Here is a 12,476-nt window from a genome sequence, read left to right as displayed (position 1 = left end):
CTCACAATTTCAGTGCAAGCTCTAATAAAGCTTTCAGGTGAACCCAGGATGCTCAGTGCTGTTCTTTAGACACTGGCAAGGACATGCTATTAAATAATGCAAAGGTTTCCAACACCGTACGAATGCAAAAACCAAAGCAAGTATGCCTAAACCTTTATCATTTGAAGACTACCCTAATCCTTTGATATTAAAAGATACAATGTTTAGAAGAAAAACAACAGCTGTATTAAGTGTTCTCTGACCAAAAAACACAATATCAAAAACAAAGCCCCAGGGGAGCCTGGAAAGTGTGACATTCCTAATTAAATGAACAGGACTGACAGATGTTAGGACGAAGTATGAAACCTATCAAACCTAACTCTAACAAGTTCAACAAAGTCTTTGGATACCCTGGAGCTTAACACTTCTGCTCTAGATACTGCCTCAACCGTGTCTGATGCGAGGTCTCTGCTGAGACAGAGAAGAAACACATCAGTCTTATTAGCTTTCACTCCGACCCCATGTAGCGCGAGAGTGGCCCTGCCAACAAGCCCCTGCATTGCTCCCAGATCCAAGCAGACGTGGCCACCTCGACAGCCGCCCTCCCACCGGCTCTCTCTGGCCCTCTCCACATGGTACCACCTTGTACACACAGAGCTGGAGTGGCCTTTCCAAGGCACAGAGCTAATGGTGTCACTGCCCAGCTTCAAATGCTTCAGGGGATCCCTAAGTCCCACAACCTCAACAGCCAGGTCCCACTGTCTGCAAGCTCATGACGTCTGCCAATCTGCAAAGGAGGTCTTCCCTACCTCCTGCCTCGCAGTGGATAAGGACCCCTCACTGTACTACTAGAACATTCTCCACTGAATCTATTCCCAACACTGGAACGCACCCAGAGGGCAGCAGGTTGTGCTTACACTGTCTGCCCAGCTCCTGCCCTAACATTCATAAATGTCTTCACATTGGAAAACAGGTGAGCAGACATCAGCGGGGCAGGCATGGCTGTTCTCCCCCATCCTAGCCTGTGCCCTGTGCAGAAACCAGCAGACCAAAACTCCTCACCTTCTCCCTCTTCTGTTAGTTCTGATAAAACTGAGTTCCTCTGAAGCCCTCCTGGCCAAGCCCTCTCCAGCCTCCACCTACCACCCTCCTCAGGATAGGGACTGCTGAGAGCTTCACAGCCCCCAGGGCCACCCAAGGCTCCAAGCGTGCACAGGAAGGGTACTTCCCCTGGCTGACTTACTCTGCCTTCAGAACCCACTGCAGAGCCCTCTGCCTCCAGGTTGTCTTCCCTGATGAGGTCCTGTAGGTCTCGGCCATGCTTCCCTTGGCAACAGGACCACAGAGTTACTGTCTAGGTGTTTGTACAGCCCTAGCACTAAGACCGATGCCTCTTTGGGGTATTTGGAAGAGGGTATCCATGAGAGGAAGAAAATCAGGTGGCAAAAATCAAAATCACAACTCAAGCCCCAGATTTAAGGATTCTCACAGGCATGTCACATCATGCTGCACTTGCTAGAAGAAAAGTGAACCACCATGAAAATGTCTTATTCTAATCTTTACTACAATGTATAGGGATTCTTTGTCTTTATATGACATCAAATAAGAAATGGGAATAATATAAGTGGCACAGTTTCAGGGAGGGCATTCCCTGTCCTGAGAAGCAGGAAAATGATAGTCGATCCGAATCACAGAAATTCAGGCCTGCCAGGCATAGTGGCACACACCTGTGATCTCAGCACTGGGGAGGCTGAGGTAAAAAGATCACTATGAATTCAATACCAGCCTACATAGAGAGTTCAAGCCCAGTCTGAACTACAACAACAACAGGGCCAAGATACAGCTCAGTGGTACAACACCTCCCTAGCAAGTGCAAGGTCCCGAGTATTAATTCTCATGTAAAAAAAAAAAAAAAAACCCAGATGGAGAAGTGCACACCTGTAATCCCAGCACTCAAGAGGCTGAGGCACGAGGATGGTTGTGAGTTCCAGACCAACGTGGGCTACAAAGTGAGTGCAAGGCTAGTCTGAACTGCATGGTGAGAGTCTGTCTTAAAAAGACAATTATAATAATAATAATAATGATAATAATAAATTTAAAGCTAATATAAAATTCAAATATAAAAATATGTCACTAGTGTATTATAAATTATAAAACTAATGGTAACATTGAAAGCAATGAGCAATAGGACTGAAGCACAGAAACCTGGGCATCCTCTCAGTATCTAAAGGAGTAACTCTTACTGTTTCACTGTCCTTACAAGTGATAAAGAGTGAGTTCAAAGACCTGGAATTAAGAATTAGTAAAAAAATAAAAATAAAAAATTAATAAGAACCTGGTAATCCCCTAATGACAATGGTCTAAAATACTTCTACATACACCAAGTCACAGGCAAGGTCTGACAGTGCACAGATGAAGAGAAAAATGTCACTTCTGGAAGTCCAAGGAAGCACACACCACACAGCACATACAGATGGCCCAAACCACAACTCTGTGCACATAACACCAACTGACACTGAAGAGGTCTGAGAATATGGCTCGGTAAGAAATATGTAGGCCCTTGGGTTTAATAGCCAGTATTGACAAAAATAATAAAATGAAACAAGAAAATCCAATTAAAATATAGGCTGCAGGATAAGAAGATAGCTCGGTGGTCTAAGAGCCTGCCTGGCAAGCACAAGGACCCAGGTTCAAAACCTGGTCCCACCATGCTGGCCCTGGAACCCCAGGGGTGCCGTACCAGCCACCAAAACCAGGCATGATGGTGCACACCTATAATCCCAGTGCTGGAGAGGCTGAGACAGGAAGATCACTATGAGTCCAAGCTGCATAGCAAGACCCTATACCAAATAAATAAATACTTAAATGATTCTTTTAAAAAATCAATATAGGCTACAGCAGGCTGTTTATATCACTGAAAGTTCTAAGAGGTTCACCATCACTGACACAGGCTGTACTATGTTCATGACTTGATCAGATAAAAAAAGTTTCATATTTTTTGTGATTTTGGTACTATTCATACAGTTCATGAAAACCAAAACTTTGGTGTTCCGGTCCACAAACCAGTTTCCATACAAAGTAATTTAAATATTCAAATCCAAAGGAACATTGAGAGGGGCTGGAGAGATGGCTCAGTGGTCTAAAGCACCTACTTAGAACAAGCTTGGCAAGGCATCAGGGACCGCGGTTCGATCCCCCAGCACCACATGCCAGCCAGCCCCGCCCCCTGGTGGGCTGAGCTGGCCACACACACACACCACACTCTCTCCCTCTCTCTCTCTCTCTCTCTCTCTCTCTCTCAAATAAATAAAAAAATTTAAAAAAAAAAACAAAGGAACATTGAGAAAGGCAACCTCACTTTGGTAGGGTGAGCATTACACAGCCTTAGAAGCCACTGCATATGTAGACAACAGCTACTGCTCATGATTTCGCATGAGGCTATCTGGTGATGGAGAACCCTTGTGCTTGTGTACATCATCTACGGATGATCAAGTAAGCCCCCCACCGGGTACTCAGGGGGCACAGCTGAAGCTCCCAAGCAGAGACTATCCTAAGTTATATGAGAGCTCAGAACAGAAAGTTTAAAATGCAGTGCTTTGTACTCAATTTCAGGTGCTTACCAGCCATTGACTGACACTGAATGTGGCCTGAGGAAGAAGCCACATCACCAGTGTGGATCTGCGCCCTCCAAACCTTTTTTGTTTTGTTTTGGTTTGGTTTGGTTTGGTTTCTTATTTATTTATTTTTTGCCATAATTTTATTGATAAACAAATAGCAATGAGACAGTTTCAACTCAAATCGGTAGGACAGTTTCTAAAAAATATGGAACACTTCACGAATTTGCGTGTCATCCTTGCGCAGGGGCCATGCTAATCTTCTCTGTATCATTCCAATTTTAGTATATGTGCTGCCGAAGCGAGCACCCTCCAAACCTTTTTATGCTTAAGTTAGATAGTAAATTATTAAAACAGTACCCTGTCTCAGAAGAATTTAGGCTTACCCTTCAGCTCAAGTTACTTTCTACTGATAGAAGGAAGAACCAAGAATTTTTCACTTAATGTGCAAAAGTAGGGCTGGCGGCAGAGCTCAGAGGTAAGGTGTGTGCCCATCCCCAGCAGGGCCCCTTTCGAAGTACAACGGCGTCTTTTATTGTGCACATGTGCATATTGTGCATGTCTGCAGCCACATCACTGTAGAAGTGAAGTGACACACCTCTATCTGTGGGGAGTGAAGCGCTTTGATGCCACCTAACCATCTGTGATGGTTTGTGTCTAGCTGTGCCCACAGCCTCACAGAGATTTTTCGGAGGTGGCTGAATATCCAGAGTGCATAACTGATTCGTAGTTCAATGCTGGGAATAAGTGTCCTGGGTTGAAGGGTGGGTGATTACTGGAGCAGTCCACAGGCTACGCTGGCACCACCCTAATTCTGGTAGACTGGATCCAATAAAAGGGACAGAAAGAGGCTTCTCATTTCCCTTGTTGCGTTTGCTGACTTGTGCGTACCAGGAACTGTTCAGGAAGCCACCCGACCTTGAAGCCAGCCAATTATGGACTGAAAGCTCTACAAACTGTGAGCTAGATAAACCTTTCTCCCTTTAACTTTGGACATTGGGTACTGTGTCCCAGAAACAAGAAAAGTAACTAAGACACCATCAGAGAAATCTGAGCTAGATTTCTAGAACTTGATCTTGTATGCAGGAGAGACTTCTGAGAGTTTTCCAGACAGGCTCCAAAAGTGGTTTACTTCATGGTTCCAAGTACAACAGGACCAAATGGACTTAGTGGAGAGAACATGCCTTTGAAGTCTGACATGCTTGCCTTTACATCCTGCTACATCACTGAGTAGCTATGTAACAATGGACAAATTACTCAGCCTGTCTGCGAATGCCTCTTGCCCTGCAACTGGGCAAGTACTGCCCATTTTTCAAGGCACTGATGGCATGAATGAAGTATTGAAGTAGGGTAGCTACCTGGTGCCTGACATAGTTATGCTGATTCCATTCTGGCTTGTATTCTCCCAGCAAGTACTGAGCCTCTAATGACAGACTATCCAATTCATCTTTGCACCCACGCAATACTGTGCCTTACACTTAAATGGATCAAAACAAAACTGCTTGCTGTGAAGCAACTTTCCATACTCCCTGAGGTTTATTTCTTTTCCTTTTCTTTCTTTTTTTTTTTTTTTTTTTTTTTTTTTTTTTTTTTTTTGAGAACCAGGGATTGAACTCAGGCCCTTGCGCTTGCCAGGCAAGCGCTTATTCTACCGAGCCATCTCCCCAGCCCCTTGTGGAAACTTATTCTTGAAGTCTATTATAAAGGAAATAATTACCCAGATCTACTCAATAGCTCCTACCTCCTCCCCATCACCTCTCCTTAAAGCTGTGGAAAGGACAGTTCCTTTGGCCAGGGACTCCACCTCTGCTCCCACTGTCCCCCTCCCTCAAGGACAGCTCTGTCTTCTCCCACCACCTCCAGCTCCTACACAGGCTCGCCACCCCAACCACTAGCCCCCTGCCAGAGTTCTTTCTAAAGTCCTAATCTGTCCCCTGCAGTCCCTCAGATCCCTTTAGCCCTCTACAACCAGCACTTTCAGGACATATGGCATCTGTTCCTGAGAGCCTAAACTCCTCAGATGAAATACAACCCTCCCAACTCAACTCTCCTCAACCTCCACACAGCTGGCATATAGGGGGCAGCACTAAATCCCTGCATGCATCAGTCTGCAATATCCCCAATGAAGTCATCTATGTGTATGGTTTAAATAAAGCCTAAATTCTCCCTTCAGTGGAGTTGCAAGTTCAAATCCAACCACTTTATGACCCCTCGAGTTGGACCCCCACAATCATGGGACAGTTCTCCTCATGGCAGCCAGCAGCCCACCATGGATACAGGTATCCAAGACAGAAACTTATAATGAGTATTATGCCTGCTCTCCTCTTTTCCCTCTTATAATACACCTCAGCTGGATACCTGGGACCTAACACGGCATACAGCAAGTGTTCAATAAATGTGTGTTGCACTACCTCAAGAGTCCTCACTAAGGGAGAAGGGTCCCTCCTGCACAGGTCACTTAGGAAGGGTATGTGTTCCTTCCACAGGAAGGACGGCCCAAGACAAGGTTTCACAGGCCAGGCATGGTGGTACATGCCTATAATCCCACTTTGGAGGCTGAGGCAGGATTATTATAAGTTCGAGGCCAGCCTGAGCTACAAAGTGAGCACAAGGCTAGCCTGAACTGCATAGCAAGACCCTGTCTCAAAAAAAAAAAAAAAAAAGACAGGGGTTCACCATTCTCTATGGTTTCAAGGGTCTGTGAGCTTAAAGGGGCTAATGTCCCAAAGAGCTCTAGGGTGATAGCGTTAAGGACACGCTAGGCAGGTGAGAAGAGAAGGATCCAGCCAGGACCTTTTCACATGGGCTCAGGACACAGGCGTTGACAGCCCTGCAGTCATCACAGGACCCCTGCTCTCGTCCCTGCTCTACATTTGCCATTGGACAACTCCAACTTCCTCTCCTGCCACATTTATTTCTCTTTTGTCTTCTACCCTACAATGCAAGGAAATCTTTTTTAAAATGCAGCCTATTCAATGGAGACAGAGTAACTGAAGACAGAAAATGTGTGCACCAGAGTCAGAGCACTAAAGAGAAACATGGCTCTGGGCAGCAGCATATTAGTGGCTGCAGCATGCACAGTGCAAACCTGTCCCTTCGGTGAGAGAAAATGGGCTATGGGGGAGAGCATGAGGGGCAGGGCAGCTGAAGACTATCCTGCAGGGCTGGCCATGAGAGTTGAAGGCTCTAGACCAGTAATGCAAATGAATGATGCACCAATGACGATGCCAGTTCCACCAATGCGGTCAGCTCTTTTGTCTAGGGGGTGGAGACTGGCAGAGCAGCTGTAGGAGGGCACCCTGCCTGGTGAAGGCAGAGAGGAAATGGTGGTGACAGGTTCTGTGACCACAAGATCCAAGAGAACTGGCTATGTAGAAGGCCATCTTTTCCTGATACTTAGAAAAGTTGCTGTTGAGCCCTCATAAAAGGAATGGCAGGCTTAGAATAGGCTCTGCTCCTTTATGGGGGAAGTTGCTACAAAGCAAAAGAAAAGGCAGGCAGTCATCCCTCCAGTGGCCCCATAGCACCCAGCACATGCCTGCGCCAGTGCTGCTCCATCCCATGCCCATCATGCAGCCACAGCCAGCAACAACATGCCTGCTATGTCCCTTTAGAAGCCTAGGGAACAGGGCTGGGAGTGTAGCTCAGTGGCGGAGCACTTGCATGGCATGCACAAGGGCTTGGCTTTGACTCCCAGTACAAAAAAGAAAAAAGAAAAATCCCTCTGCAGCCACCTAAATCAGCTGGCATCTAACTCAAAACAAAATATTAAAAAGGCTCATTGTCACTAAATACTAAATCCCAGACAATATCCCCCAGCACAGTATTTTAACAAATTTTGAACACCCCTGGGTTATTTGCTTATAAAGCTAAAATCAAACATTGACATTACTCAGACAACACATGGATCTAGGCAGCAGTAAGTTTTAGTTTTCTTAAAGCAAGGAAGGCTATGAGAAGGCAGCACATGGGGAAATCTAGCTATTGGTAAAGCAGTACGTTCACAGCCTACCTTTTCAGACCCAACAACACACTCACAGGGCGGTGAGATAGAAAAAAAAGGAAAAGAAAAGAAAGGAACAAGCAAAATTAGAAACATACAAGAACAAAAATAATTTTGATAGCAACAACACTACATGTTCAAGAACAGACCATGTTTCTAATGAGCAGAGGGCACGTTGCACTTTTAACTGAAACACACCCACATCCAGCACCATGGGAAAGTCTGGGGCCAAAGGTGGAGTTACCTGTCAGTCTCCACAGCATGGTGAGTGTGCCAAGCCAAACTGGACTTACATCCAGCCATTCCCCCATCAAGCCACAAAATGCTGTGTTATCTCGGGTCCAATAGTTCCTCTCTCCTAGTGAGAGGTGCAGTCAAGGGGGAAGACTATGTGTCCAGGTACTGCTTGATAACTTAGAGATCATGAGGGTGGCAGAGCAACAACAGGTACCAGTGACCAGAGGAGAATGACTTTCATCAGGGATCACTGGCGTTGTTTTCATACTGAAACTCAAAGGATGATGGAGTATTTGTAAGTGCGAGAGTGGGTGTGCCACAGAAGGACATTTTACTGCCTGCTGTACCTGCAGGGCCCAAAGGAGAGCCTAGCACATGGTAGCGCTTGACAAACATTTGCCAATTTCTTCCAGCCACCATAGTGAGAAGTGCTGCACCCAACCAACTCTGCAACTCCTGCAGAACTGTGAGTGTAGATCTCCAAAGACACAAAAAGCCAGCACTGGCTGGAGAAAGCTAATAGCTTAAAAAATGTCCCTGCCCCCTTGGGTAATGAAGGAAGAAATTACTGGCCAAGGGGTTAAAGCAGGGCCCTGCTAGGCTTCAATCAGTTGTTTCCTCAAGGTACAGGAGGCTGAGTCACTTGGCTGATCTTCTAGGCTGCAGACTATGGATAAAACTGAAGAGTGGTCAGAAAGAAGACCAGGCTTTGAAGTCACACCTGGCTCTGCCACAAGAGGGACCTCCTCTCTGCAAAGGCTCTTGGCCAAAACTCTTACCTCACCTCTGCTGCTGGACAGCCACCATGGCAAGACAATGAAACAGGGCAGCAGACAGAGCAGAGGAAATGGCAAGAAGAGCTCACATACGATTCTGAGTTGAAAAGACCTGACGTCACTGCAGGGAATGTGTTGAGGCAGACCTCTCCCTGCTCTACACGACACCCTGGGGACACAGAGGATGAACACACCTCTCCTACATCCAAGTTAGCTCTGCAGGAGCTCCTTGGCTGTGCTCCTTGGGTTCTCAGATGAGAAGGTGGTCCAACACGTGCAGAGGGCCCAGCCTGGGAGTCAGAGGTCCTGCGCTCTACTCCTGGCTCACCTGGGACCTAGCTCTTGCCTCTCCACATTCAGCATCTCATCTAGAAATCAGTGATGAGACAATAAGAGCTTCCATACTATGCTCTTCGACAGCCCTGCCCAATAGGAACAAAACAGCCATGTAAGGAGATTTAAGTTTCTAGTTCCCACATTTGAAGAAGTATTTAAAAAGCGAATAAAACAGATTTAATACAGCCCATTTAATGTACATGGTCAGTACAAAAATCATTAGAAAGATATATTGTGTTCATTTTTCAGTCAATCTCAAACTCTGGAGTGTATCTGATACACAGCACATCACTCTCACCAGCCTCATTCTGATGATCAAAAGCCCGGAGCAGCTGGGGCTACTGTGCTGCACAGCAGTAGCAGGAGTGCCACCATAGGCCCTCTGCAAAGGGCAGTGAGTGTGTGTATACAGACCCTAAGGGACATCCCTTACCCCGAAACCAGTCTTGTCTTAAAGTCACTGATTTTAAAAACCAGTACACACTCTCTCTCTACTCCCCGCTGCCATAAAGCTCTACCACTTGCTGTCCTTTCTGTATAAGGACCCAACCTAAGCTCCAAGCCAAGAAGTTGCAGTGTCACAGTAAGCTTACCTACTATCTGTGTCCAGACCCACGAAGTCCTTTTTCTCAAAGGGGACACAGAGAAGTGGGATCTTGTCACCCGACTTGTCTGTGGCTCTGTCCAGACGCTTGGACTCAAGCACAATGAAGAGTGACTCGATGAAATCCTCAATGCGCTTCTCCACAGAGGCGCAGTCTTCGTAGCTAGGGTAGAAGGCAACGTCAGGGCGTGGCTGCTCAGCCACCTCCCCCTGCAGCCCAAAGACGAAGAGCCGGGAATCATAGAGGGTGGAGCCGTAGATCTCCTTCTGCACATGGAACTTCTCAAAGGTCTGTGGCCAGTCCTTGGCAGAGAAGCAGTCAGTGATGGTGATGAGGCCCACAACCTTGCGGTGAGTCTGGAAGTCACCCCATTCGTTGTTCTCCGGAGGATAGTGGTGCCGGTAGCGGATGAAGAGGGCCCGCTGAGAGTCCCGCATACTGAGCTGACTCACAGAGCAGATCCTCTTGTAGATCTTGAAGAAGTTCTCCTCGGAAACAATGCCCACAGGCTGCACCACCACCAGGAGGGTCTGGTGGTCCTCCGCACACTGCATGTAATCGGGAACACTCATCCTGAAGTCCCTGTGCAAAGGGAAAAAGCTGTACTTTGAGAAGCTCAGTCATGACCTGGCTTACCTATCCCATGGTACAAAACCTACAATGCTATCCACTGGCAGCGGTAAACAGAGAACTCCGGTTCCCCGCCAGCACTAACCCACCAGCAGAGCTCATGGCTCTACACCAACCCCCACTCTCCATGGCCATCAGCGATTCATGCAAGTTCAATGGCACCTACTTTTCTCTTCTGAGGCCACAGTTGAAACTAACCATGTACAGAATCTCATCTTTCATGTACCTAACACCACGTGAACATTTCCCAGTGTGCCAGGCTTTGCAAAGGTGAAAAGCCAAGGTCTCCGATATAGTCATGGACAGAGCTAATAACATAAAGATGGTCACTGTTCCCATTTGATATATTGGTTCAATGTGATCGATTAGAATTCCTACCAGATTTCTGATGGAATATAGCAAGCCAACTTATAGTTCAGAGTAGCTAAGAAACGCCTGAGACTCCCCCACCAAGAAGGCTTATTTATCCCCAAAAGACAGCCACCGAGTAGAAGTATCAATGGGGAATGGGGTCGTTTGTAGAATAACGAAGATTCTAAACTGATTATGGCTATGGTTCTGCAGCTTGCTCTGTGAATACACATAAAACCACTGACTTGCACATCTATGTTAGGGAGTCAAATGATAAGTGTTACAGCTCAATAAGACTGTAAAAGGAATAAAAGACTAGATAAAAAGCTACAATCAGCATAGTATTTGCACAGATATAACTTCCTCAAAGGAATGAAACAAACTCTGAATCAGAGTCACACATACAAGGAAATTCGGAATACAGGGAGTTGCTGTAATATGACAGTAGAAAAAGATACTCTCCAATAAATGGCATCAGGATGGTGGGCAATCCATGAGTAGAAAGAAAGATAGGCATTAGGTGAGGGCACCTACGTGGTAAAGTGTTTATCTAAGTGTGCGAGGCTCTGCCTTCAACCAACAGCAGTGAAAGAGGTTGAATACACCAATCCAAACACAGGCAAAATATTCTAACAGGCACCTCTGAAGAGAAAAGCAAAATAGGGAATATGGGTACAAAACATACTCACCTCAATGGCAACCAGGGAAAAGACAACTAAAACCCACTAAGAAAACTATTTAACACTCACTAGCTTGACGAAGTTTTTATTATAGTAAAATCTGTATAAAATTTACAAGCAGAGTGTGGTGGTGCACACCTGTAATCCCAGCACTCACGAGGCTGAGGCAGAAGGATGGTTCCAAGTTCCAGACTAGCTTGGGCTACAAAGTGAGCTTAAGGCCCACCTGAACTGCACAGTGAGACCCTGTATCAAAAAAAAAAAGTAATTAAATTAAATTACCATTTCCAGGCATTCAGTTTTATAATAGGAGGTACATTTACATTGTTGTACAACCATCACCACCGTCCATCTCCAGAACTTCTCATCATGCAATGCGGAAACTCTGTGCCCACTAAACACGAACTCTCCAGCCTTAACCATTATAGCTCCTGGCATCCACACTCTACTTCCTATTGCTGTGACTCTGAATCCTCTGTGCACCCCACCTAAGTAGGATCATGCACTATCTGTTCCTTTGTAATTGGCTTATTTCACGCAGCAGCATGTCTTTATAAAATTCATCCATGTCACAGCATGTATCAGAATTTCCTTCATTTTTAAAGCTCCATAACATGCCATTACACAGAAGAAGCACATTTTTCTCACCCACTGATAGAGACTTGAGTTGCTTCCCTTTTGGCTATTGTGACTATAAACACAGGTGAACAAAAAGTTTTAAGTATAAAAAATAAAGTGTTCGCAAACCTGTGTGTTAAAGGTAACTCTCCAATCTGACAGAGAACATACATTAGTATAGTCACTTTAGAAATCAGTTGGCAATACATAAAAGTGCGTATGTGCACTCCGCAGGCCTAGACATTCCTTCTAGGGGAAACTTGACATATAAACAGCAAGTGAAATTAATAGAGGTTTACAGAAGCGAGAACCAACAACACAAATATCCCTCAACAGAGGAATGGATAAACAGAGGTCTTTTAACACAATGAAATATTAGAATAATAAAAATGAATGATCTATAGCTACGCTGCAGGAGCAGGGATAAGTCTCAAAAACATGATGGCAGAGGCCAAAAAAATTTAAAAAGCCACCTAGTTATATATTACTATAAACAGTACATATCCACTTATATATGTCAAAAACACATATAGGCTGAGGCAGGAGGATCATTACAAGTTTGAGACCAGCCTAGGCTACAAAGTGAGCTCAAGGCCAGCCCAATCTACACAGCAAGACCCTGTCTGAAAAAGACAAGAGAGAAACAT

At 45.5% G+C, this 12,476-nt stretch overlaps 1 protein-coding gene and 1 non-coding gene across 6 annotated transcripts in view; both read right to left on the bottom strand.

The window, feature by feature from the left end:
* Positions 1 to 11,401, bottom strand: part of Trappc9 (trafficking protein particle complex 9) — an 847,990-nt gene extending 836,589 nt beyond the window's left edge. For 2 of the 5 annotated variants that reach the window (XM_023723939.1, XM_023723941.1), the window contains exons 1-3: positions 11,350 to 11,386; positions 9,539 to 10,132; positions 7,606 to 7,626 (exon numbers count right to left, since the gene is read on the bottom strand). In XM_023723939.1, coding sequence (XP_023579707.1) covers positions 7,606 to 7,626; positions 9,539 to 10,122 — 605 coding nt within the window. In that variant the 5' untranslated portion in view covers positions 10,123 to 10,132; positions 11,350 to 11,386. Of the gene's footprint in view, positions 1 to 7,605; positions 7,627 to 9,538; positions 10,133 to 11,349 lie in introns of all 5 variants that reach the window. The other 3 variants (XM_004638932.2, XM_004638931.2, XM_023723940.1) reach the window with 2 other exon arrangements.
* Positions 3,796 to 3,902, bottom strand: LOC111818850. The gene has a single exon (XR_002822731.1). It is a non-coding gene; the product is annotated as a U6 spliceosomal RNA (small nuclear RNA).
* Positions 11,402 to 12,476: the final 1,075 nt, after the last annotated feature.

Source organism: Octodon degus, unplaced genomic scaffold, assembly GCF_000260255.1.
Source record: "Octodon degus isolate 3935 unplaced genomic scaffold, OctDeg1.0 scaffold00104, whole genome shotgun sequence".
NCBI lineage: Eukaryota > Metazoa > Chordata > Mammalia > Rodentia > Octodontidae > Octodon > Octodon degus.
The sequence above is the reverse complement of the archived record's forward strand: the minus strand, read 5'-3'. Positions and strand labels throughout refer to the sequence as shown.